The following is a 26418-nucleotide window of genomic DNA, read 5'->3' on the forward strand; positions in this document are numbered from 1 at the left end:
CTAATCAGGGCCATCCCTACTTACGACCACCTAACACCGATCGGCAGCAGCAAGGTGGCTCCCCCAGGACCACTTAACACTGATTGGCGTCAAGTCCTGGGGGAGGAGATCGCTGGGGATCGCGCACGCCGATGCACTCACATTTCCACTTCAGGCTGCTAGTCCGCGATCGCGACGAAAGAAAAAAATGGCTTTTTTAAGTAAACAGCACTCCCTAGTAATGGCTATGTTGTTGGATTAATGGTCTGTAAATACGAGGACTAGGGACAGTGAATGAGTTGCAAGTGATTCAGGGTTGATGCAGAATTATGCAAATTGTTTATGCATCTTAAAAAAAAAAAAAAGGGACCAATCCAATTTCACCTTGGTTTCATTTAATTGGTCGATTTCAGGCTGCATAATTATGCATTCATTTGGAATTATTTGCATCTCATTGGTGATCTAAACTAAAGACACTCCCTGCAGAAGTCCATTCTTTAGAACAAAGGTCATAAGATTGCAGTCATGTGATTGCTATTTTAGGGCATAATATGATTTGTACTATTTTTAATTATTTATTTTTTTTCAGAGGCACAATTTTAACTAGCATGTGAAAAACGTAGTTTTGACTGTAAAATATTTAATCAAAAACCTTTTTGTTTCTGTTTTGTTTAGGCTCGAGCAGATGCTAGTCTGACAAAAAAAGTTGCCACTATTCAGTAAGTCAGAGGTGTTTTTTTTTTTTTTCTTATTTCAAAGCTTCATACTTTAACCTGCTAATGAGTTCGGCATCCACAACGGAGGGGATCCCGGGACACCGGAACTGCGGCGTGGGACACGTCGGCTGCCAGGGGCTGGAGGAAGCCCAGGGTAAGTAAAGCTCATTTTATTTTCCCTGTTTCCTTTAAAAAACAAACAAACAAAAAAAAAAAACTATGCTCTGAGGATCCCCAGTGCAGATGGCAAAGCTTGTGTCCTCCCATGTAGCCAGATATCCCCCTTTTAGCCAGCAGCCTTTACTCACCTCCCAGGCTCCAGTGATGAGGTAACTCCTTTTGATGAGTAAATCCTAAATACAGTAGTGTTTGGGTTTTTGAAATATCAAATAATACAAATGAAAGATTTTTTTGCTTCAAGCACCACCTGCTGGTTTGGCTGGGGTTTACTGTAATGCAAGTTATAAATGTAGTATGGTGAAGATCTCAGATAGCTCCATTGAAAAAAGTAGGGTAAAATCATGGGAACTTTGCTTTAATGATATGCTACGCTACTATGATACTGACACTCTTTTGCTTACAAAACATTCATTCCAACAGCAAACGGAGCTCTAAAAAAAAAGTTGGTTACATTTCATAAGTTCTTTATGATGATGTTTGTTTTTGTGATAAACCATATACTTTCATGCCAGGACCTCTAGACCTCCCTTGTAAAGGGGCCCTGTAGTTACTACACAAGTTGTAATCTACAGAAAGCACGGGGGGGGGGGGGGGGGTGGTATTGGGGGATGGCTGTGTAGTTAAGATTCTCTCGCTCTCACCCCACCTCCACTCCCATCATTCTTGTTAATACTGTGATGGTATAATCTGCTGGTGACCAGTAACTGTCTAGCCATCTAGCAGCCTAGAATGAGCCGATTGGTCTTAGCACTAGCCTCCTCCTTCCAAGTGACACGAATCACACTCCCCTTCCCTTGCTATATGGCCTTTCAAGCCAGTGATGGGAAGGCGGTGGGATTTGATGCTAATGAACGGGAGTTGAAGTGCCATAGGTCGCAAGTTCCTTTCCGAGACTAACAAGGACTGGGGTAAGAGCTCCATAAATTGAAAGCACCTTCCCAACTCTACTTGGGGCCACCTGTAGATGTCCACCTTAGTAATCAAACAGCTTCTGTTTATTACAGCTGGTAGCTTTAACTGGTATTGTAGTTTCAGTCAATCCCTTGCATAACTCACAATTACGCCCTTGTGCTCTGGGCTATACTGAGCACAGCTTGGGCAATAGTAGGCAAGGACCATTCACTTGCTGCTTTTCTCTAAAGTGAACCTAAAAGTTTTACACTTTACATAAATGTACAAAGCGCATGTTGGTGAAACCAAATTATATTGTTCAATGAAACAACTGAAGAAACAGGAGTCAACAAAAATAAAATACACTAACTGTTAAAAAAAAAAGTAGGTAGTGGTGGAGGACTTGTCTCCGGATAGAAGACACAAATGGCCTGATTCAACAGTGAGTGGAGTTTATCCAAATAAAGTTGCTTTGTTTTTGAATTGTACTGTTTGTGTCTTTTATTCGGAGGCAAGTCCACCGCTACCTCCATATTTTTTATTTAGTGTATTTTATTTTTGTTGGCACTTCTGTTTCACGATTGCTTCATGGCATACTGCCCACATATAGTGGAAGAGTGTTACCCTCTGCTTCTAACTGCTACAGAGAGCTCCTCCTTGCCCGAGTGGGGGTCAGGTTTGTTCTCTTCACCTGCGCCTGCAGTGGCTGCCTTTTGAGGTAACCCACGTTTGTTTGTATCACTCTGTTATATGCTATTTGAGACCACCTTTGATTTTATACACTATACACTACATTAGGCTATCAGTTTCCCCCTTTTGTGTGTGTTTCTTTTTTTTTTTTTTTATAAGAGAACCCAAAGTGAGAGGGATATGGAGGCTGTTTTTTTTTTTTTTTTTTTTTGTCCCCCTTTTAAATGATGCGCATTGCCTTGCTGATCCTCTGCCTCTAATACTTTTAAGCCATAGACCCTGAAACAAGCATGGAAATCAGATGTCTATGACAAATCTGACAGGATTAGCTGCATGCTTGTTTCAGGTGTGTGATTTAGACCCTACTGAAAAAAATAAGATCAGCAGGACTGCCAGGTAACTGGTATTGTTTAACAGGAAATAAATATTGCATCTTCTAGATATCGCACCTCGGGTTCCTTTTTATTTTTGTTTGGCATATAAACGGTCCTCTTCCGTAGTGTGATTGAAAATAAATGTTTTATTATTTTTGCTTCCTGTACTGTAATAGAAGAATGTGGGGCAGGCATAGAAGATATATTTGTTCATTGTTGTTAATCTAGGCACACAAGGTCTAACTCCTAAAAGTTTTTGGTATATCCTAGTTTCATATAATTTACATTTACTATATGGTCTAGTCAGGCACCCTTCTATGTAGCATTTTTGTTTGAGTACAGCCACCATGGAACCACCGGCATAGACAGGTCAGAGAAGGTATGGTCTAGTTCTCCACTGAAAAAGATCAAGTGGATGCAGGCCGCAGAGACTCAGATGGAGAGACTGAGTTGCCAGTCTGAGAATACAGGGAAGGTACTCCGATCAGTAAATTTGGGTATTAGCAAGGGGGAAAGGGACTCCGATCACTCAGTTGATGCCAGGATGTGGGGGAGCAGATGGACCGTATACCCGCCATATTGTTCAATGCCATGTTTGGCTATAATTCTTCTCATGTAGTTCAGTTTTGTTAGTTTTTCAGTTACTTGAATTGTTTTCTTGTCTTGCAGACGGAAGATACACCCTAACCGGAAGAATATTAATGCTTACGTGGTTTTTAAGGAGCAGGAAAGTGCAGCCAAAGCTCTAGTAAGGTAAGTAACGGGAAGGTTTTACACTGGGTATAGTTTCTTCAGTTTTGGGTTGACTGGTGTATAGTTTGAGGTTGAACTTCTGTCATTTTTATTGTTTTTGTACCTGTTGATGAGGTTTCCCTCCCTGTTGTCATAGCACCCAGAACCCTAGGAGACTGCTAGGCAGTAGGTGAGGTGAAATCTCTAACAAGGAAACAGAAGTGAAAGCTTGGCCTTTTCTAAAGCAATGTTCTCCTTCACTGTGTACATGTAATTAAGGCGCAGGGTGAAGCTGAAAAACTGCTCACCCTGCTTCTCCAAGTGCCCCAGTGGCATTAATTACTATTCCTAAAAAATAAATACAATAAGTATTCACTTTTGAAAACAGAAATGCACTCTGGTTTGCGTTCTCAATGTCAATGTGTGGACATAAAAGGCAAATTAATATAAAATAGAACACTCACACCTGTCTCTAAGACACACAAGGGTTAAACCTCACGGTTAGTCCACCAACGTTATCAAACAAACTCCTTGCCAAAAAGATGCCGACTTCCCATTAATCCTCAGCCCAGAACAGTCGCATCCACATGCAAAAGAAGGAAACATTGCACATAGTGTATAACTGCGCTCACAGAAGACTCTACTGCAGGAGAGACTGTCACCAAGGCCCTTCCCGAAGTGCACAGATCACTCTACTTCTCACCCGTGGCAGGACATCCCAATGTGCCCGCACTCACCACATAGAACCTTCCGATTCTCCGGAGGTGGGATTGACAATATATGTAAATCAACTTCAGCTTCTCACTGCCACTGTGTGCCAATTTGTACTGCAACTAAAAACACTAATATAGTGTAATTCCATAGGGTTTAATAAAAAATTAAAAGTTGATACACTCAGAAGCCTCGGATGAAACAAGCATGTAACATAGATATGAAGTACAGCAGTATGAGTCCCCGGGAAAAAACGTTCAAATGCTGCCGTCTAAGATCCTTGCACGCTTGTCCTCTCGGTAGCTCTTTCCTGCACCAGTCATGTGTACTATAGCTCCGCCCTATGCATTTCGTCAGTACTCTGACTCATCAGGGGCTGATAGCACACGTTAGACTGGCTGTTATTTAAAACCCAAACCCCTCCCCGCTGGATATGCTTCCAGACTCTTACTAAAAGTGGTAAAATCAATCAAAAAAGCAAAAAAAAACCCAAAACATTAGGATCCGTCACAGTAGCACCTGAGCGATTCCTTACATAAAAACATAACCTATTCTAATACATTTCACAGTCCTACCACTACTGACCCACCCACATACAATACAATTCAATTGCATGCAATCTTATGCCGTTTTAATAAGCGATCTTCCTGTTCCAGGCTGCCATGGGTTTACAGGGGAAGATGAATTTCGGCTGCCAGCTGTAGCTGGCAGACAAATTACGCTGTTTGTATTGTAACCAGGGCACCGTCTCTTGACGGCACCCAAATTACTGACAGAGTGCTGCTGTAGTGGTAGTTCCATTATGGCCTATGGCAGCGCCTGGTGTGCCCACATTTCCAGTGCTGTTTTTACCTGACTGGCCTTCAGTACTTGGACCTGTAGCAACCTGCTGTTTTGCTGGTAGAAGTCAATTTTTGGTCATCCATTACAGGACGATATTGGTAAACAGACAGGTTTTCTGTTTAGGTCATACATGTCAAACTCTGGCCCGTGGGCCAAATCTGACCCTCAGAGCCATTACAATTGGCCCCCAAGTGGTTTCCCCACTTTGCATTATGTTTGGCCCACTCCAGACCACCAGGGAAGCTATATTGGAGGTGAAGCCCTAGAACACCAGGGTAGCCATACATGGGGGGGGGGGGGAAGCATTAAAGGGAACCTAAACTGAGAGGGATTTGGATGGCAGTTCTGCTGATCTCTTTGACTGCGGTAGTAATCGAATCACACACCTGTGACACAGTCTGACTTCAGTCAGAGCACCTGATCTGCATGCTTGTTGAGGGGCTGTGGCTAAAAGTACAGAGACACAGGATCAACAGGAGAGTCAGGCAACTGGTATTATTTTAAAAGGGAAAATCCATATCCTACTCAGTTTAGGTTCCCTTTAAACACTAAGGAGCTGTATAGGGGAGAGTGGGGGCCACTAGGGAACTGTATATAGGGGAGGGAGGACCACTGGACACCAGGGAACTGTATAGGGGTTGGAGGGGGCCATTAGAGACCAGGGAACTTTATAAGGAAGGAAGGTGGCCAGTAGCCATTGAGGTTGGCCCGTGACTTGGTCCCAGTGTTCAATCTTGGCCCACTTTGTATTTGAGTTTGACACCACTGGTTTAGCTCCATGTATAGCTCACCTCCTGTTTCCCAAAAGTGATGTGTAGTAGGCAGTGGGAGCCAGAGTGGACCTCTGTCAGGAAGACTCCAGGCTGCTACAGCTTCAGGAACTGGTACAGTAGACTGTTTAGAAAAGATGCCCTATGCATTTGATTTGGTAAGCCCTGTCACACAAATGGTTATAGGATCTTTTTTTTTTTTTTTTAAATATATTTATGTTTAGGAATGGAATGGAGATCACCAGTGGATTCCACATCAGAGTTGATCTGGCGGCAAAGAGTTCAGCAGTAAGCAGACCACAGCTTCTTTTTATGATTTCCCCCAAATCTACTCCAGTGCTTTCAATGTCTCTTTGTTTTACAGCATGACAACAGGAAATCAGCCTTTGTGGGAAACCTCCCATATGGTAAGAGCTTTGCTGCTATTTCTTTCCACCAAATCCATTATAACCATCCAGATTTGCATTTCAGTGCAGGAACTGTACTGAAAATAAAGCAAAGAATAAAATAATTTTTTAACAAAATTATAATATAAATTTATTCGGTTTGCCCATTGTAAAATATTTTTTTCACATTTTCTCCACCCTGATTTACATTCTGGAATTTTATCATAGGGGGGAATAATTTTTAGTACTGTCAGGTGCATCTCTGCAAAATGTTTGTTCTGTGTTCTGAAGCCAGTAGAAATATTACCTGGTCTCCCAGAATGCTCTGGGAAGAGAATTCCGCAAAGCTAAACAGCCTAGGCTGTGACATCTCTGGAAGGGCAAGGCATGTACATTTAAAGGACAACTGTAGTGAGAGGGATATGGAGGCTGCCATATTTATTTCCTTTTAAGCAATACCAGTTGCCTGGCAGCCCTGATGGTCTATTTGCCTAAAGAAGTGTCTGAATCACACCAGAAACAAGCATGCAGCTAATCTTGTCATATCTGTCTAAATTTGTCAGAAACACCTGATCTGCTGCATGCTTGTTCAGGGCCTATGGCTGAAAGTATTAGAGGCAGAGGATTAGCTGAATTGCCAGGCAACTGGTATTGCTTAAAAGGAAATAAATATGGCAGCCTCCATATACATCTCACTACAGTTCTCCTTTAAAAAGGGCGCTCAGAAAAGCCAATAGTTAAATACCCGTAAATGTACTGATATTCTTCCTAGCCTAGTAGGCGCCTGCATTTCCTGTTTCCTGGCAGGGCTACATACCAATATACAGCAATAGATATAGGAAGGGTTTCTGATGCTGAAACCAGGATAATTAACATAAGCGGGTATTCTGAATAATTTACTACTTTTACTATCTGTTACTACGGTGCCTCTTTAAAAAGGAACTCCAGTGAAAATAATGTAATTAAAGTGCTTCATTTTTACAATAATTATGTATAGGGCAGCACGGTGGCGTAGTGGTTAGCGCTCTCTCCTTGCAACGCTGGGTCCCCGGTTCGAATTCCAGCCAGGTCAACATCTGCAAGGAGTTTGTATGTTCTCCCCATGTTTCCTTCGGGTACTCCGGTTTCCTCCCACTTCCCAAAAACATACAGATAAGTTAATTGGCTTCCCCCTAAATTTGCCCTATGAACACTACAAGAACAAGAAGTTCCCTAAAGAACAGCCCTACTCAACCAATAAGTCCAAAAATATGAAACATCTTTATTAAGTACAAAACATGGTAAAAACACTTAAAACCAAAAACAAAGGGGCACTATATAATTTTAGTCAAATATCACATGAAAATAGCATATATCCATGATACCTTGTATAATAACATCCATATCCATGAGTCAATATTGTAATAATACAAAAGTACAAAAAGTTTATACACAAAGTATGGTTCTTGTATGCACTTTTTCACTTTTGCACAGAGCGCTGGTTTACATACCTGGGGGTTATTTATTTCCCATCTCATACTTTGTGTATAAATTTTTTGTACTTTTGTATTATTACAATATTGACTCATGGATATGGATGTTATTATACAAGGTATCATGGATATATGCTATTTTCATGTGATATTTGACTAAAATTTATATAGTGCCCCTTTGTTTTTGGTTTTAAGTGTTTTTACCATGTTTTGTACTTAATAAAGATGTTTCATATTTTTGGACTTATTGGTTATGTGGTGCTGTTCTTTAGGGAACTTCTTGTTCTTGTAGTGTTCATAGTATTATTTGGTTCCTTTCTGCACACTCCCTATGATTGACCCATATGTTATGGTGTTGTGGATGGTGCTTGCCCATATTTCTTTGTTTTCCTAAATTGGTCCAAGACTACGATACATATACTACAAAATACATACATAGACATAGGACTATGGTAGGGATTAGATTGTGAGCTCCTCAGAGGGACAGTTTAGTGACAAGACTATATACTTTGTACAGCGCTGCGGAAGATGTGGGCGCTATATAAATACTAAATAATAGTAAAATGATTTAGTCAGTGTTTGCTCATTGTAAAATCTTTCCTCTCCATGATATACACTCTGACATTTATCACATGGTGACTTCTTTACTGCTGGCAGGTGATGTCAGTGGAAGTAGCTGCTGCTTGCTTTTTTGGCATTTGGAAACCGCTGTAAACAGCTTATTTCCCACAATGCAACAAGGTTCACAGACAGGAAACTGTCAGGACCATGGTCCTGACATCACACTGTAGGAGGGGTTCCACCACAATCAATCATACAGACCCCTCTGATCAGTTTGTGAAAAGGAAAAGATTTTCCATGAAAAATCTTTTATCAGCTACTGATTGGGATGAAGTTCAATTCTTGGTTACAGTTTCTCTTTAAGCCTCATACACATGATAGAAAGAGACTCATCCGATGTGGCAGTTGGGGCTGTCTTAGCCAAAAATCTAGTGTGTGTACAGCGACCCCCACTATGTCAACTAACAAGTGCATGGTTTCTCTCCTTACCCTGCATGACAGAAGCCGCTCCAATTTGTCTGATCGTACTTTTAATCAACTAATTACTTAAAATCCATCAAAAGTACAGTAAATCAATTGGATATGTTGGCAACAATACACGTCCGTCTGATGTGATCATAGTGAAAAAAATCAATACTTGTGTGCCTTGTACACTCTATGCAGAGCGGAAGCCAAGTATGGTCAAGAGCTGCAGTTTTATTCTGCACTGAGCAGTACTAACCTAGCAGTGATGGTGGTATATTAGATTCTTTCTGAAATCTGATGTAATATTAAAGCTAATCTGAAGTGAATTTAAAAAAAAAAAAAAAAAAAAAAACAGATCCTGACTGAGAAGGAAGGCTCTGAGTCCTATAGAGCCTTCCTGTTCTTCTCATGGTTCCTTTGATGCAGCAATGTCACCTTCATTCAAATCTGCCCAAGTGCTCCCTAATGCTGGGAATACACGGTTCGTTTTTGCCTTCGTTTAAAACTTCGTTTCGATTGTGCCTTTTGTCCTTTTCGATCCCGAAATAATCGGTCATACGGTTAATATCACCACCCACGGTTTCGTTTTTTTTTCCGATTCTGATGGTTTCGTTTTTCCAATGATCGAAGGCTGCAAAGAAACGAAACGAAAATCCCTTTTTACAGGGACGGACTAGCATAAACGAATATATAATCGATCTGAACAGCCATCAAGCCTACCAATGGCTCGATTAGATGGATAAAGAGAGATAATATCAAACATGTTCGATCACTAGTCGTTCGTTTTTGGGGTCTATTAATCGAAACTATAATGAGATTATGACTATTTTCACATACGTTTTCAACACTCGATTCGTTTACCGAACGAATCGAAGGTTTAAACGAAGGCAAAAACGAACCGTGTATTCCCAGCATAAGTCAGGTGGCTCCATACTGCGAGTGCAAAAGGGAGTGCGCTGATGCATGTGCAGTACGGAGCAGCTTGTCTTTGGGAGCACTCGGGATCCTGAAGCATTACTGAGCAGTATTCGACAAATTGCTTGAATCCCTCTAACCGGGCTGATGACACTTGAACGAGGGGGCCGTGAGAGGAACGAGAAGACTCTTTAGGAACGAGAAGACTCTTTAGGAACGAGAGCCGTCCCAATTCATAGTTGAGTATCTTTTTTTTTTTTTTTTCTTTAACCACTTCACGACCGCCCCCATCCGATGGGCGGCGGCAAAGTCCGGGCCCAAACGACCGCAATACGCCCATCGGCGGGGGCGGCTGCGGGAGTGGCTATGCGGCGATCGCGTCATTCGTGACGCGATCAGCCGCCGGGGACTGGCTCCGCCCCCCGTTCGCTGTAACCCGCCGGCCGTTCGGAAGCGCCGGCGGGTTACTAGCACCCGGATCGCCGCGTGTACTGTGTATAATAGGCTTTGTAATGTATACAAAGCCTATTATACTGGCTGCCTCCTGCCCTGGTGGTCCCAGTGTCCGAGGGACCACCAGGGCAGGCTGCAGCCACCCTAGTCTGCACCCAAGCACACTGATTTCCCCCCCCCCCTGCCCTCTGATCGCCCACAGCACCCCTCAGACCCCCCCCTGCCCACCCCCCAGACCACTGTTTGCACCCAGTCACCCCCCTAATCACCCATCAATCACTCCCTGTCACTATCTGTCAACGCTATTTTTTTTTTAGTCCCTAATCTGCCCTTACTCCCTCCTGATCACCTCCCCACCCCTCAGATTCTCCCCAGACCCCCCCCCCCCCGTGTACTGTATGCATCTATCCCCCTGATCACCTGTCAATCACCTGTCAATCACCCGTCAATCACCCGTCAATCACCCCCTGTCACTGCCACCCATCAATCGGCCCCTAACCTGCCCCTTGCGGGCAATCTGATCACCCACCCACTCCAATAGATCGCCCGCAGATCCGACATCAGATCACCTCCCAAATCCATTGTTTACATCTATTCTCTCCTCTAAACACCCACTAATTACCCATCAATCACCCCCTATCACCACCTGTCACTGTTACCCATCAGATTAGACCCTAATCTGCCCCTTGCGGGCACCCAATCACCCGCCCACACGCTCAGATTGCCCTCAGACCCCCCCCCACCTTATCAATTCGCCCGTGCAATATTTACATCTGTTATTCCCTGTAATAACCCACTTATCACCTGTCAATCACCCATCAATCACCCCCTGTCACTGCCACCCATCAATCACCCCCTGTTACTGCCACCCATCAATCAGCCCCTAACCTGACCCTTGCGGGCAATCTGATCACCCACCCACACCAATAGATCGCCCGCAGATCCGACATTAGATCACCCCCCAAGTGCAGTGTTTACATCTCTTCTCTCTTTTAAACACCCACTAATTACCCATCAATCACCCCCTATCACCACCTGTCACTGTTACCCATCATATTAGACCCTAATCTGGCCCTTGCGGGCACCCAATCACCCGCCCACACGCTCAGATTGCCCTCAGACCCCCCTTATCAATTCGCCAGTGCAATATTTACATCTGTTATTCCCTGTAATAAGCCACTGATCACCTGTCAATCACCCATCAATCACCCCCTGTCACTGCCACCCACCAATCACCCCCTGTCACTGCCACCCATCAAACAGCCCCTAACCTGCCCCTTGCGGGCAGTCTGATCACCCACCCACACCAATAGATCGCCCGCAGATCCGACATCAGATCACCTCCCAAGTGCAGTGTTTACATCTCTTCTCTCCTCTAAACACCCACTAATTACCCCAGCCCTCAGACCCCAGCCCTGATCACCTCGCCAGTGCATTGCTTGCATCTATTTCCCCCCTCTAATCACACCTTGAGACACCCATCAATCACCTCCTGTCACCCCCTAGCACACTTACCCATCAGATCAGGCCCTAATTTGCCCCGTGTGGGCTCCTGATCACTCGGCCAAACCCTCAGATCCCCCTCAGACCCCCTTCCGATCACCTCCCCAGTGCATTGATTGCATCTATTTTCCCCTCTAACCGCCCCCTGAGACACCCATCAATCACCTCCTGTCACCCCCCCTAGCACTCCTATCCATCAGATCAGGCCCAATACATCCTGTCATCTAAGAGGCCACCCTGCTTATGACCGATTCCACAAAATTTGCCCCCTCATAGACCACCTGTCATCAAAATTTGCAGATGCTTATACCCCTGAACAGTCATTTTGAGAAATTTGGTTTCCAGACTACTCACAGTTTTGGGCCCGTAAAATGCCAGGGCAGTATAGGAACCCCACAAGTGACCCCATTTTAGAAAGAAGACACCCCAAGGTATTCTGTTAGGTGTATGAGTTCATATAATATTTTATTTTTTGTCAAAAGTTAGCGGAAATTGGATTTTTATTGTTTTTTTCACAAAGTGTCATTTTTCACTAACTTGTGACAAAAAATAAAATCTTCTATGAACTCACCATACCCCTAACAGAATACCTTGGGGTGTCTTCTTTCTAAAATGGGGTCACTTGTGGGGTTCCTATACTGCCCTGGCATTTTAGGGGCCCTAAACCGTGAGGAGTAGTCTAGAAAACAAATGCCTCAAAATGACCTGTGAATAGGACGTTGGGCCCCTTAGCGCACCTAGGCTGCAAAAAAGTGTCACACATGTGGTATCGCCATACTCAGGAGAAGTAGTATAATGTGTTTTGTGGTGTATTTTTACACATACCCATGCTGGGTGGGAGAAATCTCTCTGTAAATGGACAATTGTGTGTAAAAAAAAATCAAATAATTGTCATTTACAGAGATATTTCTCCCACCCAGCATGGGTATGTGTAAAAATACACCCCAAAACACATTATACTACTTCTCCTGAGTACGGCGGTACCACATGTGTGGCACTTTTTTGCACCTTAAGTGCGCTAAGGGGCCCAAAGTCCAATGAGTACCTTTAGGATTTCACAGGTCATTTTGCGACATTTGGTTTCAAGACTACTCCTCACAGTTTAGGGCCCCTAAAATGCCAGGGCAGTATAGGAACCCCACAAATGACCCCATTTTAGAAAGAAGACACCCCAAGGTATTCCGTTAGGAGTATGGTGAGTTCATAGAAGATTTTATTTTTTGTCACAAGTTAGCGGAAAATGACACTTTGTGGAAAAAAACAATTAAAATCAATTTCCGCTAACTTGTGACAAAAAAAAAAAAATCTTCTATGGACTCACCATACATCTAACGGAATACCTTGGGGTGTCTTCTTTCTAAAATGGGGTAATTTGTGGGGTTCCTATACTGTCCTGGCATTTTAGGGGCCCTAAACCGTGAGGAGTAGTCTTGAAACGAAATTTCTCAAAATGACCTGTGAAATCCTAAAGGTACTCATTGGACTTTGGGCCCCTTAGCGCAGTTAGGGTGCAAAAAAGTGCCACACGTGGTATCGCCGTACTCAGGAGAAGTAGTATAATGTGTTTTGGGGTGTATTTTTCCACATACCCATGCTGAGTGGGAGAAATATCTCTATAAATAGACAATTGTGTGTAAACAAAATAAAAAAATTGTCATTTACGGAGATATTTCTCCCACCCAGCATGGGTATGTGTAAAAATACACCCCAAAACACATTATACTACTTTTCCTGAGTACGGCAATACCACATGTGTGGCACTTTTTTGCAGCCTAACTGCGCTAAGGGGCCCAAAGTCCAATGAGCATCTTTAGGTTTACAGGGGTGCTTACAATTAGGCACCCCCCAAAATGCCAGGACAGTGAACACACCCCACAAATGACCCCATTTTGGAAAGTAGACACTTCAAGGTATTCAGAGAGGAGCATAGTGAGTCCGTGGCAGATTTCATTTTTTTTTGTCGCAAGTTAGAAGAAATGGAAACTTTTTTTTTTTTTTTCACAAAGTGTCATTTTCCGCTAACTTGTGACAAAAAATAAAATCTTCTATGAACTCACCATGCCTCTCACTGAATACTTTGGGATGTCTTCTTTCCAAAATGGGGTCATTTGGCGGGTATTTGTACTATCCTGGAATTTTAGCCCCTCATGAAACCTGACAGGTGCGCAGAAAAGTCAGAGATGCTTGAAAATGGGAAAATTCACTTTTGGCACCATAGTTTGTAAACGCTATAACTTTTACCCAATCCAATAAATATACACTGAATGGTTTTTTTTTTTTTTATCAAAGACATGTAGCAGAATAACTTTCGCGCTCAAATGTATAGGAAATTTTACTTTATTTGAAAAATGTCAGCACAGAAAGTTAAAAAAGTCATTTTTTTGACAAAATTCATGTCTTTTTTGATGAATATAATAAAAAGTAAAACTCGCAGCAGCAATCAAATAGCATCAAAAGAAAGCTGTATTAGTGACAAGAAAAGGAGGTAAAATTCATTTAGGTGGTAGGTTGTATGACCGAGCATTAAACCGTGAAAGCTGCAGTGGTCTGAATGGAGAAAAAGGCTCTGGTCCTTAAGGGGCGAAAAGACTGTGGTCCTCAAGTGGTTAAATTCATTTCAGATTTGCTTTAAGTGGTGCAAGGCAGCAAACTTGGGAAACTATCAATATCAGAGATCATTCATTTCCCCTCATATATTAAACATAATAATAATCGAGTACATGGCTAGCTTTACTTTCTCTAGACTGTGGGCACATGATTATGCTTACAAGAAGCTGCTGACTCAGATGCATGCTGGGAAAGAAATTTACCATCTTATAACGCACTGGTTTTCTCTCTCAGTATACATCTGAGCCTACAGCTTCCTTTAGGCATAATCATGTGACTGATGTCTTAGATCAATGAAAGTCATTTGTTAGGTTCTAAATAAAAATACTTTAGCAGTAGTAGAAGTATTAATATCAGATCCAGAATAGGAGGTGACTGTAGTTCTACTCTGAAAATTTACTTCACCGCAGATGATTGTTTGTGAGCTGTTTCTGATGGCAGTCTAGTGATGATGCTCTTCCACCATCAGGGCTGTTGCTGTTAGTTTCTGCAGCAGTGCAATGTACGATTGTTCCCCTCCCTCCAACACACACACAACCCCCCCCCCCCCCCTGGAAAATCAACTGTTTTTATTGTACCATGTATCCATGCATGGGTACCATTAGCAGCATGTTTGTGCAATTGCTCCTGAACTGTCACCTAAAACAATCACAAACCATCATTTTCAGGTAACCGTTATCTTGCATCTGTAAGTAGCTTGAGTATGTATGCTGGATTGGACAGGTCTTCTCATCCTACTGAGTCATAGTTTGTGCTCATCTAAGTAAGCTTATGTATTGCAATGCTGCCTATTATGTTTTTGTGTTAGAAATTGTAATGCTAATATTTTTTTATATATTTTAGAAGTTGAAGAGGAAGCTCTCAGGAGCCATTTTGCTGAGTGCGGGACTGTAGAAGCTGTTCGTATAATCAGAGACAAGAGAACTGGTATTGGCAAAGGCTTTGGCTATGTTTTGTTTCAGGTAAGAAATAATGTCAGCAAAATAGTGTTTTTAGTGCATGTATACTGTATGTGTTTTTTGTTTTTTTTTTGTGTGTGTAACTTTTTTCAGCCATTATAGTATAAAAATCACTTATTACAACGTTTAAAATATGTCCCTAGTACAATGTATGGTGACCATATTTTATTTGAAAACAAGGTGCATTTCTTTCAGTTTTTGCAGTTTTTACATCCGTCACTAATTGCAAGCCCTTATTTGCAAAAATAGTAATATACCCTCATGACATACATATTAAAAAAAGCTTGAGTCCCTTAGGTAACTATTTATGTATTCTTTTAAATGTCATTTTTTTGGGGGGGTGGGGGGGAGGGGTTAATTATGGGAGAGTGGGGTAGGTAAGGGGTTAAATTTAATACAACAAAAACCAAATAACATTTGTAGAGGGCTTTTCTCCCATAGGACTCAAAGCGCATAAGCATGGCTCAGACCATCGTGGTACAGAGGAAGAATTTTATAAGTCCGGAAATGCCAGGCTAAACAGGTGGCTTTTCAGTCTGGATTTGAATAGCTCCAGGGATGGTGCTGTCTTTACTGGGTGTGGCAGGGAGTTCCAAAGAGTAGGGGCAGCATGACAGAAGGCTCTATCTCTAGATTTTTTGAGGTGCACTCTGGGAGTGACCAAGTTTATAGAACTTGCTGATCTGAGGTTTTGAGAGGTGTGGTGCAGCTTCAGCAAGTCCTTCATGTATCCAGGGCCCAGATTGTGCAGGGATTTGAATGTCAGCAGTCCAATCTTGAAGAGTATTCTCCATTCTACTGGTAGCCAGTGCAGTGAGCGAAGGATCGGTGTAATGTGACAGTGGTGAGGCTAGTTTGTTAGCAATCTGGCAGCAGCATTCTGCACTAAATGCAGGCGAAGCAGGTCCTTTTTGGGGAGGCCAGCATAAAGGGCATTGCAGTAGTCCAGCCGTGATGTGATGAAGGCGTGAACTAGGGTTGGAAGATCATCTGGGGGAATCAGATGATTCATCTTTGCAATGTTCTTCAGATGAAAGTAGGAAGATTTAACTACAGAAGAAATTTGGTTTCTGAAACTCAAATCCCCATCGATTAGTACGCCAAGGCTGCGCACAAGGTTGGAGCTGTTTATGTCTGAATTCCCAATCCTGATTGGTGTTGCTTTAGGATAGAGCTGTTTTAATGGCGAGCACTGGCTTTGGACAAAGAGGACCTCAGTTTTGTCAGCATTCAGTTTCAACCAGTTATCATTAATCCATGCCTGTAGCTCAGCTAAGCAAGAGTTTATTTTTGGAGTAGGGTCTGTTCCACCAGATTTGAAGGACAGGTATAGCTGTGTGTCATCGGCGTAGCAGTGGTACGTCAGGCCATGTCGTTGGATAAGTGTACCGAGTGGCAACATGTAGATTGCAAACAGCAGAGGGGATAGGATTGATCCTTGTGGCACTCCGAATTGTAGAGGTGCAGGTTTGGACATTATAGGTCCTAGGGATACTCTGTGTTCTGTCAGTCAGTAATAGGGCTGGTTCACACTTGTTTTAAAAACGTATCCGTGGGATATAGTTTTTAAAGCTCTGCAAAAATGCAAGAAGCGGATCCTATGTTAAAACAGGACCGACTTTCACTTGTGTAGAAACCTTGATCACACACAGATCGAAACCGTCACGGAGAGTTCGGATTTGACCCTTTCTCCCGATTTGGACGGGAAACCGTGTCCAATGCAAGCCTATGAGAACGGACACTGTCAGCTATCACTAGGCTAGTCACTGCACCCCATCGCCCATTACTGCCACTTGGTTCATTCGGAAGAACCTGGAGGTCGACAGAAGCATGGGGATTCTCCATTGGGCTGCAATAGAAGAATGGGAATCCTCAGCAACTCATTGGTTTTTGTTGGACCAATGGAAATTCTCTGTTGCTAGGCAGCATTGGCCTGTTGCAGCCTGTGGAGAGCCATGCTTCTGCTGGCCTCCAAGCTGTGGGAGGGGTCCAGCGGTGGCGGCGAGACAACGTGAGCAGCCGACGCGTACGTACCGACTCGATCGACACACGGACGTGGAACATGCTCTACATCGAGATTAGATCCGTGTCAAATGGATCAGTTTTTCAGAAAAACTGATCCGTTTGACACGGATCCGATCTGGAACTGGAAAAGTGTGGACCGAGCCTTAATGTATTTTTTATTCAAATTGGTGTATGTAGGGTGTATTTTTACTATTTGACCACAAGATGCCTCCCAAGTTTAGGCCCGGTTCACATTAGCGGTGGCCGTCCGGAATCGCCGTGCCGGAGCCGGACCGCTTGCAGAACGGACGGAACGGACGCACGGCAATAGCAATGAAAGCCTATGCGTCCGTTCACATACGTCCGTTCTGCCGGACCGGATCCGGACCGGATCCGGACTCCGGCGTCCGTTCCAACATGCGCTATTTTTTGGTCCGGCTCCTCCGGCAGCCGTATCCGGGGCGGAGCCGGACTGCACCATCCGGCCAATGGAAACCAATGAGAACCGGAGAGCGCACAACACACTGGCTACAAAAACCGGACGTTCTACCCCACTTCCTATGCATTTTGGATGGGGACCACATGGGCCCAGCGTTCAGGTGGGGCAGCAGCGATTTCATGCTGGAGCTCTAGGCAGCAACATGTCTGATTAGTCTGATAACGAGGAGGCGAACAACAGAGAATTCCCAGGTATACGAGTAAAAAATGCCTGGATCCATGGTCCCAACTGCAGTCTCTGTATCCACGGATGGTCTCCACACGTCCACCTGTCTCCAACAATGACCCCAGACCCTTCTGCTGACCTCCCAGACCCCAGGTAATAACAGGTTGTTATCTCCTTAAGAAACCGGATCCGGACCGCAACCGTGTTCACACCGCACGGAAACCGGATGCAAACGGACCGGATCCGGACCGGATCCGGATAGGAACCGTACGGATCAGGTCCGGTCCAGATACGGTGCGGTCCGGACATCCGGTGCGGTTTTGACAAAACCGCAAGTGTGAACGGGGCCTTACTCCTATGTACTGTGAACAGTACACAGGAAATGTGTGTGTGTTTTCACTTTTTGTTTTTTCAATGGCCATTGATCAACGGCACTCAGTAAATGGGAACTGTGTTCCCATGCACTGATCAGTGGTATACTACTCTGCCATTGGGAAGGTTGAAGGCCTGCGCAACCATGCGTGCGCTGACTTTTAGAACGATAAGATGAATATCTGTCCCGAAGCAGGAACTGAAGTCATGCAGGAAGTGGATATACTGTTTCAAATGGTTAAAAGGAAATAAATATGGCAGCCTCCATATACCTCGCACTTCAATTGTCCTTTAACTTGATGGGAAAATAGAATAAAAATGATCATGTGATTCATGGACTTTCACCAATTTTGATGCATTTCGACCGATTTGTTTTAGAAATTTTTCACCATCTCTCATGGTGAATTAATATTCTATTTATATAGAACTAACCTCTTCTTAAAGGGAAGGTTCAGGGAAACCTTTAAAAAAATAAAAATCCATATCCACTTACCTGGGGCTTCCTCCAGCCCGTGGCAGGCAGGAGGTGCCCTCGCCGCCGCTCCAGAGGCTTCCGGTCGTCTTCGGCGGCCGACCCGACCTGGCCAGGCCGGCTGCCAGGTCGGGCTCTTCTGCGCTCCAAGGACGGGCTCTTCTGCGTCCCACGCGGGCGCGCTGACGTCATCGGAAGTCCTCCGGGCTTTACTGCGCAGGCGCAGAACTACTGCGCCTGCGCAGTACAGCCCGGAGGACGTCCGATGACGTCCTGCGCAGTACAGCCCGGAGGACGTCCGGTGACGTCAGCGCGCCCGCGTGGGACGCAGAAGAGCCCGTCCTTAGAGCGCAGAAGAGCCCGACCTGGCAGCCGGCCTGGCCAGGTCGGGTCGGCCACCGAAGACGACCGGAAGCCTCTGGAGCGGCGGCGAGGGCACCTCCTGCCTGCCACGGGCTGGAGGAAGCCCCAGGTAAGTGGATATGGATTTTTATTTTTTTAAAGGTTTCCCTGAACCTTCCCTTTAAGCACTACAGAATATATAACTGTGTGTCCCACAGAGGAGTTCACAATCTAAACCCCCACCACAGTCACAATCTAGTGTCCCTATCAGTCAGCCAGATTTGTGGGGATCCAGTTATCCAGTTTCAGGGTGTAACTAAAGTGCACAGAGGAAGCCCACATGACAAATCAACTGTGCATGATATACTGACAATCACCTTTCAGTTGAGTTATTTTGAACACTATTTTTGTAACATATCTTGGATAGGAAAGATTTAAAGTAAACCTGTAAGGAGAAATATAGTAATAAATACTGTACTTCAGTAGAGGGAAGCCTTTGGCAAGTTGAGTTCCCCTATCATCCTCAACCCCACCGAGGGTCCAGTGCTTGGACCCTCTCAGCATACTGGCCACGCACCCAACTGTGTATGAGTGCAGCCGTGCACATGTGTGAGTATAGTCCACACCTGCTTAGTAGCACAAAACACTTGCTAGTGCACAGCTTTTTCATTTGTGCATGCCGGCTTTATGCTACAGCAGAGGCACAGATGGTACTCGCACATGTGCAATACAGCTGTGCTCATACACTGACAGGAGCACTGCTGTAAAGGGATGCAAGCTACAGAACATTCGTAATGCTCTTTTCTCCTGTCAGACTCCAAGCGCTAGAGCTGCAGCCACCAGGGCGCACTCAGTAGGCAGTATCGATGTTAAGGTGGCCACTAACAGTCCAATTTGTAGCAAAAAATCGTTCGAGTGATGAGAAATTCTGATCTGATTGGTTGTAAATAATCTCAGTTGATGGGCACAGTCGATAATGAACGCTTATAAAAAGTCGTCAGGCTGTTCATCAAACCAAAATTTGGATTTTTTTTTTGTTGGTTGTGATAGATGGGAAGCAAAGATTGGTTTAATGGTGTAGCGAACTATTTCACTTCCAATCATCTATATCTGATAACTATTTTTCTCTAGAAATTGGATCGTTAGTGACCACCTTTTTAGGGAGTCTTGCCCATAGTCTCCTCAATGAATAGGTGAAGGCTTACCGAACAGGAAGAGCCAAGTGTCAGAGGCAGATTCCTTAACCAGTATCCAGGCACTGCTAAGAAAAAGAGGGTCCCAGTTGGAAGGGGTGGGGGCGAGCAGGATATGGACTAGATGGCTTCTCTCTCCTACGGTATCTAACTTTTTTTTTTTTTTCCCTTTATTACGGGTTTGCTGAAAAAAAATAAAAAATACCATTTCTCACAACTACAAATTGTCTATATTGTGCATCCCGTTACATAAAAAATATTAAAATAACATTTAAATTATGTTGCTGATGCATCAGCATCATTTGATTTTGAAGTAAAGGTATCTATTTTTTCTGCTTTATAAACTTCCTATCTATTTGCAGGTTACAGTTAATGAGAATATTTTAATGCTAAAATTGGGTGGGCAATGTTAACTGGGAGAGTATTAGGTTATTTTCTCATGGTTATAAAGTATTTTCATTCTAATAGCCCCTGAGTGTTCCTATTCCATGACACCATTCCATGCCTCTCTCCCTTTTACTGCTCCCATTATAATACCTAATGTATAGTGTTCCTCATTATATAGTGACCACTGAATTATAGCATACCCTATAGTATACCCCTATCATGATTTCATATATAGTGTCACCCTCTAAACTGGGAAGGCTATAAGGTGGCAACTTTAAAGTGCTCTTATTTATATTGCCCCCTATACAGAACTGCAAACTCCTCGTTATCTGGAACTCGGGCAACTGGAAATCTCAACTAACCAGCATGCCTAATGGGGAGAACGGGGCTGAACTTCTAGGGATTTCCAGAGCAGAAACTACTAAGGCCTCGTTCACATCTAACTAGCGCAGATGGCCGTTTGAACAGAATGCAACGTGTACGAACGCACGCCATCTGCGCCGCTGCGCTGCTGATCCCATCCATAGACAGTGATGGGATCAGCTCTGCGCTTGTGGGCAAAATGCATGCAGCAGTACGCAAGCGCATCATAGTGCATCGTGCTGCTGCGCAGCGCATATGATGTGAACAGCAGAAGGGCTGTCTGTGACCTTCTGCCGTTCTTGCGTGTCCCACATCATACGCCCTTCCAAATGCGCACAGAAGCGCGTATGATGTGAACGAGGCCTTACTGATTGCCCGGGCGCCAAGTGCTACACATCCTGCAGCTTCCCTGCATCCATGCAGTGCTCCCGGTGGGTCAAGCGACTCGCTGGGAGCCGTACACGGAAGACGGCAGAAAGCCGCTGGGAGGTGCAGGATATGTGGCAGATGGTGCCCAGACAATCGGTAAGTAGTTTCTATTGCCGGGAGGGGTTGCTATTCTACCACCAGCTCAGGCAACTGGCAAGCACATGTATCCAGTATCAGGCAATCCCCACCTGTGCCAGATACTGGGGACTCTGCTACATAATTAGCTACATACATGCCCCGACATAATTCCTTTATACTGCATCAAATATACTGTAGTGCCCTCAGAATTAATACCGGATATGTAGAGGAACCCCATATTCTCATGCAATAAACCTTTGTCTTATTCCCTTTTAATGACAGGGTGCGGATGCCGTCCAACTGGCGCTTAAGCTGAATAATTCAGAGCTACTGGGAAGAAAAATCCGAGTTAAGCGCTGCCAGACCAGCGAGGGGCAGCACACACAGAAGAACACGGCCTTCAGACAGAAACTGGAGACTCTGAAACCGGGGAAGGTGAAGAAAAACAAAAGCTTTGTGGGAGAAACTGCCAACACCACGAAGAGTACGAAGAGTAAGAGCAAAAAGCCTAAAAACAAGAAAAAGAAGACAAAGGGACAGCGTGTGCTGTGATGTACTTTTATTGTGAGCTGGAAATAGACATTTTACAGTATTTTCCACAGACACTTATTTCCCCTTTAACAGGAACTTTCCTTTTACAATAAAAGTCACAGAATCCCTGTGAAGCCAAAACTCAATGAATGCGTACAGTCTTTGTCATCTGTCCTGGGACTAAATAAAGCTTCACAGTCCAGCTGAAAAAATAAAAAAGGGTTTGCCATTTTTACCAAGGACTCCATATGTTTCAAGAATTCATTGAAGAGGGGGAAAAAAATCTATCCATTTCACACTCTTCACTGTTCCCTATTTATAAAAGGAGTAGTGACTTGATTGCATCTTGTGACATGACGAGATAAATATCGTAGTACCAAGTCTTTTTTTTCCCCCATTTAACTACCTGGGGACCGCCTAACGCCGATTGGCGTCAAGTCTTAGGGCTGCAGTTTCCCAGGGAATGGCCGCGCGCATGCGCGATCGTTCCCTGCCCCTTCACGGATTAGCCTGCTAGCCGCCGATCGCGGCTAGCAGGCTGTTTGTAAACTAAAGAGGAAAGAAATCCCTTTTGTTTACATCCGTACAGCGCTGCGGTCCCAGGCAGCGCTGTACGAGATCGGCGATCCCCGGCCTCTGATTGGCCGGGGAGCGCCGTCCTCTCATAGGCTGATGCCTATGAGAGGGGGAACAGGACGGACCGCTGTCCTGTTCAATTCTGTAGGCGGAGGGGAGGGGGGACGGGGAGAGAGAGAGCCTCGATGAGGCTGAAGAGAAAAAAATTAAACTGCCGCAGCAATCGGACCCCTCCGGCGGCATGTCCCCTTAGGGACAAAAAAGGAGGTGAGTCCGATTGCTGGGCTGTGCAGGAGGCTGAAAAGCCTGCACAGCCCAGTGCTGCAAAAAAGAGCCTGGTCGTTAGCACTGTGGTCGTCAAGTGGTTAATGAGTTGATAAACCCTGTGCTCTATGTATGCAAATGAGGCAGTTGAAGGGAAACCGAGGTGAGAGGGATATGGAGGCTGCCATATTTATTTCCTTGTACACGTTAGTTGCCTGGCAGCCCTGTTGAATTTCTGGCAGAAGTGTCTGAGTCAAAACCCTGTAATAAGCAGTCCGAATACCTGATCTGCTACATGTTTGTTCAGAGTCTATGGCTAAAAGTATTAGAGACACAGGGTCAGCAGGACTGCCAGGCAACTGGTATTGTTTAACCCCCTTGCCGTTCCAATTGTGTCGGCAAGGGGGCGGCGCAGCACTTTTATTTTATTTTTTTTAATTTATTTTTTTTTTAAATCCATGTAGCGAGCCCAGGGCTCGCTACATGACAGCCGCTGACAAGCGGCATCCCCCTACCTAAGCCGATCGCCGCCGGCGCTCTCTCAGTGCAGGAAATCCCGTTCAGAAAGGGATTTCCTGCTGGGCTTCCCCCGTCGCCATGGGATGACGTCACCAAAGTCATGGATGTCGGGACGTCAGAGGGAATCCCGATCCACCCCTCAGTGCTGCCTGGCACTGATTGGCCAGGCTGTGCAAGGGGTCTGGAGGGGGGGGCGAGGCGGGTAGCGGTGAGGGGCGGCGATTGAAATATTCACGCAGCTAGCAAAGTGCTAGCTGCTTGCAATAAAAAAAAATTATGCAAATCGGCCCAGCGGGGCCTGAGAAATCCTCCTGCGCAGGTTACCCCGAGCTGAGCTTGGGATAACCGGCAAGGAGGTTAAAAGGAATTGCATATAACAGCCTCCATATTCCTCTCACTTCAGGTTCCCTTTAAATGCAGTCATGGCTCTCCTGAAGAGGAAATAGAAGCCACAACACTTTTATCTCCTCCTTCGTCCAATCGCCACTGCTCTGCCTCAGCGGACGTGGCTGCGCAAAGAGCCGCTCTTCATCTCCATTCAATCACCGCTTCTCTGCTGCCCTGTAAGGACGCACCTGCGCAGTGCAGCTGGGTCAGCGTTACTGTGCTGACAGCTGCCTCCCTCAATGCCTGCAGGGCACAGAGGGCGGGGGAGGGCTTTTTTTTTTATAACCACGCCAAAGGAACGGAGGAGCATCCAGCACGAGTTTGGCGACCACGCCAGGGTTTGTCCAGCATGAGTTTGGCAGTTAGGAAGAGCAGGGCAAAAGCTTTAAAAAAAAAATAAAAGGAATAAACCATCTGTTATTTTCATACTTCCTGACAAGGCTTCCCCTACTATGGGTTTACAGTTACAAAGGTCTGTCAGCGTTAGTTCAGAGAACAACAGAAACAGGGAACAGTTACATATGGATATTTAACCATTTCAGCCCGCGTGTATTTATCACCTTATGCATCAGAGCAATTTTCACCTCCCATTCATTCGCCAATAACTTTATCCCTAATTATCACAATTAATTGATCTAAATCTTGTTTTTTTCCGTCACCAATTAGGCTTTCTTTGGGTGGTACATTTTGCTAAGAATTTTTTTCTAAATGCATTTTCACAGGAATATTAAGAAAAAATGGAAAAAATTATTTCTCAGATTTTGGCCATTATAGCTTTAAATTTATACATGCTACCATAATTAATGTATTTTATTTGCCCATTTGTCCCGGTTATTACACCATTTAAATTATGTCCCTATCACAATGTATGGTGCCAATATTTTATTTGGAAATAATGGTGCATCTTTTCAATTTTGCGTCCATCACTATTTACAAGCTTATAATTTAAAACATTTTCATAATATGCATAGTAAAAAATAAAAAGTTCAGACCCTTAGGTAACTATTTGTTTTTTTGTTTGTTTTTTTTTTCCTTTTTTATATTTTTTTTCATTAAAATTTATTTGGGTAATTTTTGATGTGGAAGGTAAGCAGTTAATTTTAAATATAATAATGTGGGTTTATTTTATTAAAAAATGTATGTAGATGTAGTTTTACTATTTGGCCACAGTGAAATATTTTTTTTTTTTGCCCTGGAAGTGAAGTTCTCGCTTCCAGGAAGCATATGGAGGACAGGAAACTGGTTTTTTTTTTTTTTGGGGGGGGGAGCAGAAAGAAAGAATGATCTCCGTGCTAACGGGGAGCGGCACGGGAGCACGCAGCAGCCGCCTGGACGTGACGATCACGTCCAGGCAGCTCAAATGGTTAAAGGACCATAACAGGAAAAAAAATTAAAAATACATAGTGAAGCTTATGTATGATTTGTATAACTACTGTGGGGGTGCTTAAAAATGATCTATTTCGCGATAGTGGTCCTTTTTAAATTGAAAATAAGAATGAGACACCAGGAATGTTCTGTGTACCATTGCTACTATACATAGAATTATCTCCTGAGTTAATTTTCAGTTCAGGATTGGTTTGCTGTATTTTATAAAATAGTGATTTGATTCTTTATGGTGGCAATGAGTCTTTTGATCTTCCACCATAATTGCTCTAAAGAGTTTATCCACAGCTCCAGTCACTTAAAATAAAATATGGCATCTTCCATAGGTCTCACACCTCTGGTTTCTTGTAACTACTTTTTGTTTCTGCGACAGTATATCTACTCCCCTTGAAATATAATTTTGGCCTCAGGGGTGTAGATATATGTACTCCGCCGCGATGGCAGCTGTACGTGCTCCCGTGTGCTTTCTAGTCACAGCCCGTTAGTACACAGATCAGTGAATGGGAACACTTTCGCATTTACCAATCTAAGTGCCTTTGATCAATAATCAGACATCAATAACATGCCGGTGATCATTGACTAAAGTGAATGTACAACATACACGCATTACTTCCTCCTGTGTACACAGTATACATAGGGGGAATAAACTGGGGGGGGGGGGAGGGGGGCAAATAGTAAATTACACCCCCCAACATTAACCACTTCACCACTGAGGGGTTTTACCCCTTGAGCTCCAGAGCAATTTTCACCTTTCAGCGCTCCTTCCATTAATTCGTCTATAACTTTATCATTACTTATCACAATTAAATGAACTATATCTTGTTTTTTCCGCCACCAATTAGGCTTTCTTTAGGTGGGACATTATCCCAAGAATTATTTTATTCTAAATGATTTTTTTTTTGTTTTTATTAATTTTTAAAGATAACAGTACAGCTTAATCACAGACTTACAGAAACAATTATTTATCTGAGGCAAATCAATAAGCGGTAACCATGTCAAAATAATGTGAACAGTGTTAACAGACTGCGGGTGGTCGTCTCTGTAAGCTGTGAGCCAGAGCTTCCTCTGCAGGTTTGGAGTGGGTAGTAAGATAGGCCTTGATAGAGAGATTTGTTCTCACCCTTGATATCTATTGTTAGGAAAGGGGGGTGCTTTATATGTCTCTCTACAGGGGCATAGTGCCATCTGCCTGTAGTGGACATAGGGTGATGTATCCTCATTGGTGTTGGCGTATGCAGAAGGGGCGA

At 44.0% G+C, this 26418-nt stretch overlaps 1 protein-coding gene across 4 annotated transcripts in view; it reads left to right on the forward strand.

The window, feature by feature from the left end:
* RBM34 (RNA binding motif protein 34) overlaps positions 1-22277 on the forward strand; it is a 47753-nt gene extending 25476 nt beyond the window's left edge. For all 4 annotated transcript variants that reach the window (XM_068249795.1, XM_068249796.1, XM_068249798.1 and 1 more), the window contains exons 7-12: positions 655-698; positions 3500-3583; positions 6111-6174; positions 6251-6293; positions 15092-15210; positions 21794-22277. In XM_068249795.1, the coding sequence (XP_068105896.1) occupies positions 655-698; positions 3500-3583; positions 6111-6174; positions 6251-6293; positions 15092-15210; positions 21794-22063 (624 nt within the window). In that variant the 3' untranslated portion in view covers positions 22064-22277. The remainder of the gene's footprint in view (positions 1-654; positions 699-3499; positions 3584-6110; positions 6175-6250; positions 6294-15091; positions 15211-21793) is intronic.
* Positions 22278-26418: the final 4141 nt, after the last annotated feature.

Source organism: Hyperolius riggenbachi, chromosome 8 (genome assembly GCF_040937935.1).
Source record: "Hyperolius riggenbachi isolate aHypRig1 chromosome 8, aHypRig1.pri, whole genome shotgun sequence".
Lineage (NCBI taxonomy): Eukaryota > Metazoa > Chordata > Amphibia > Anura > Hyperoliidae > Hyperolius > Hyperolius riggenbachi.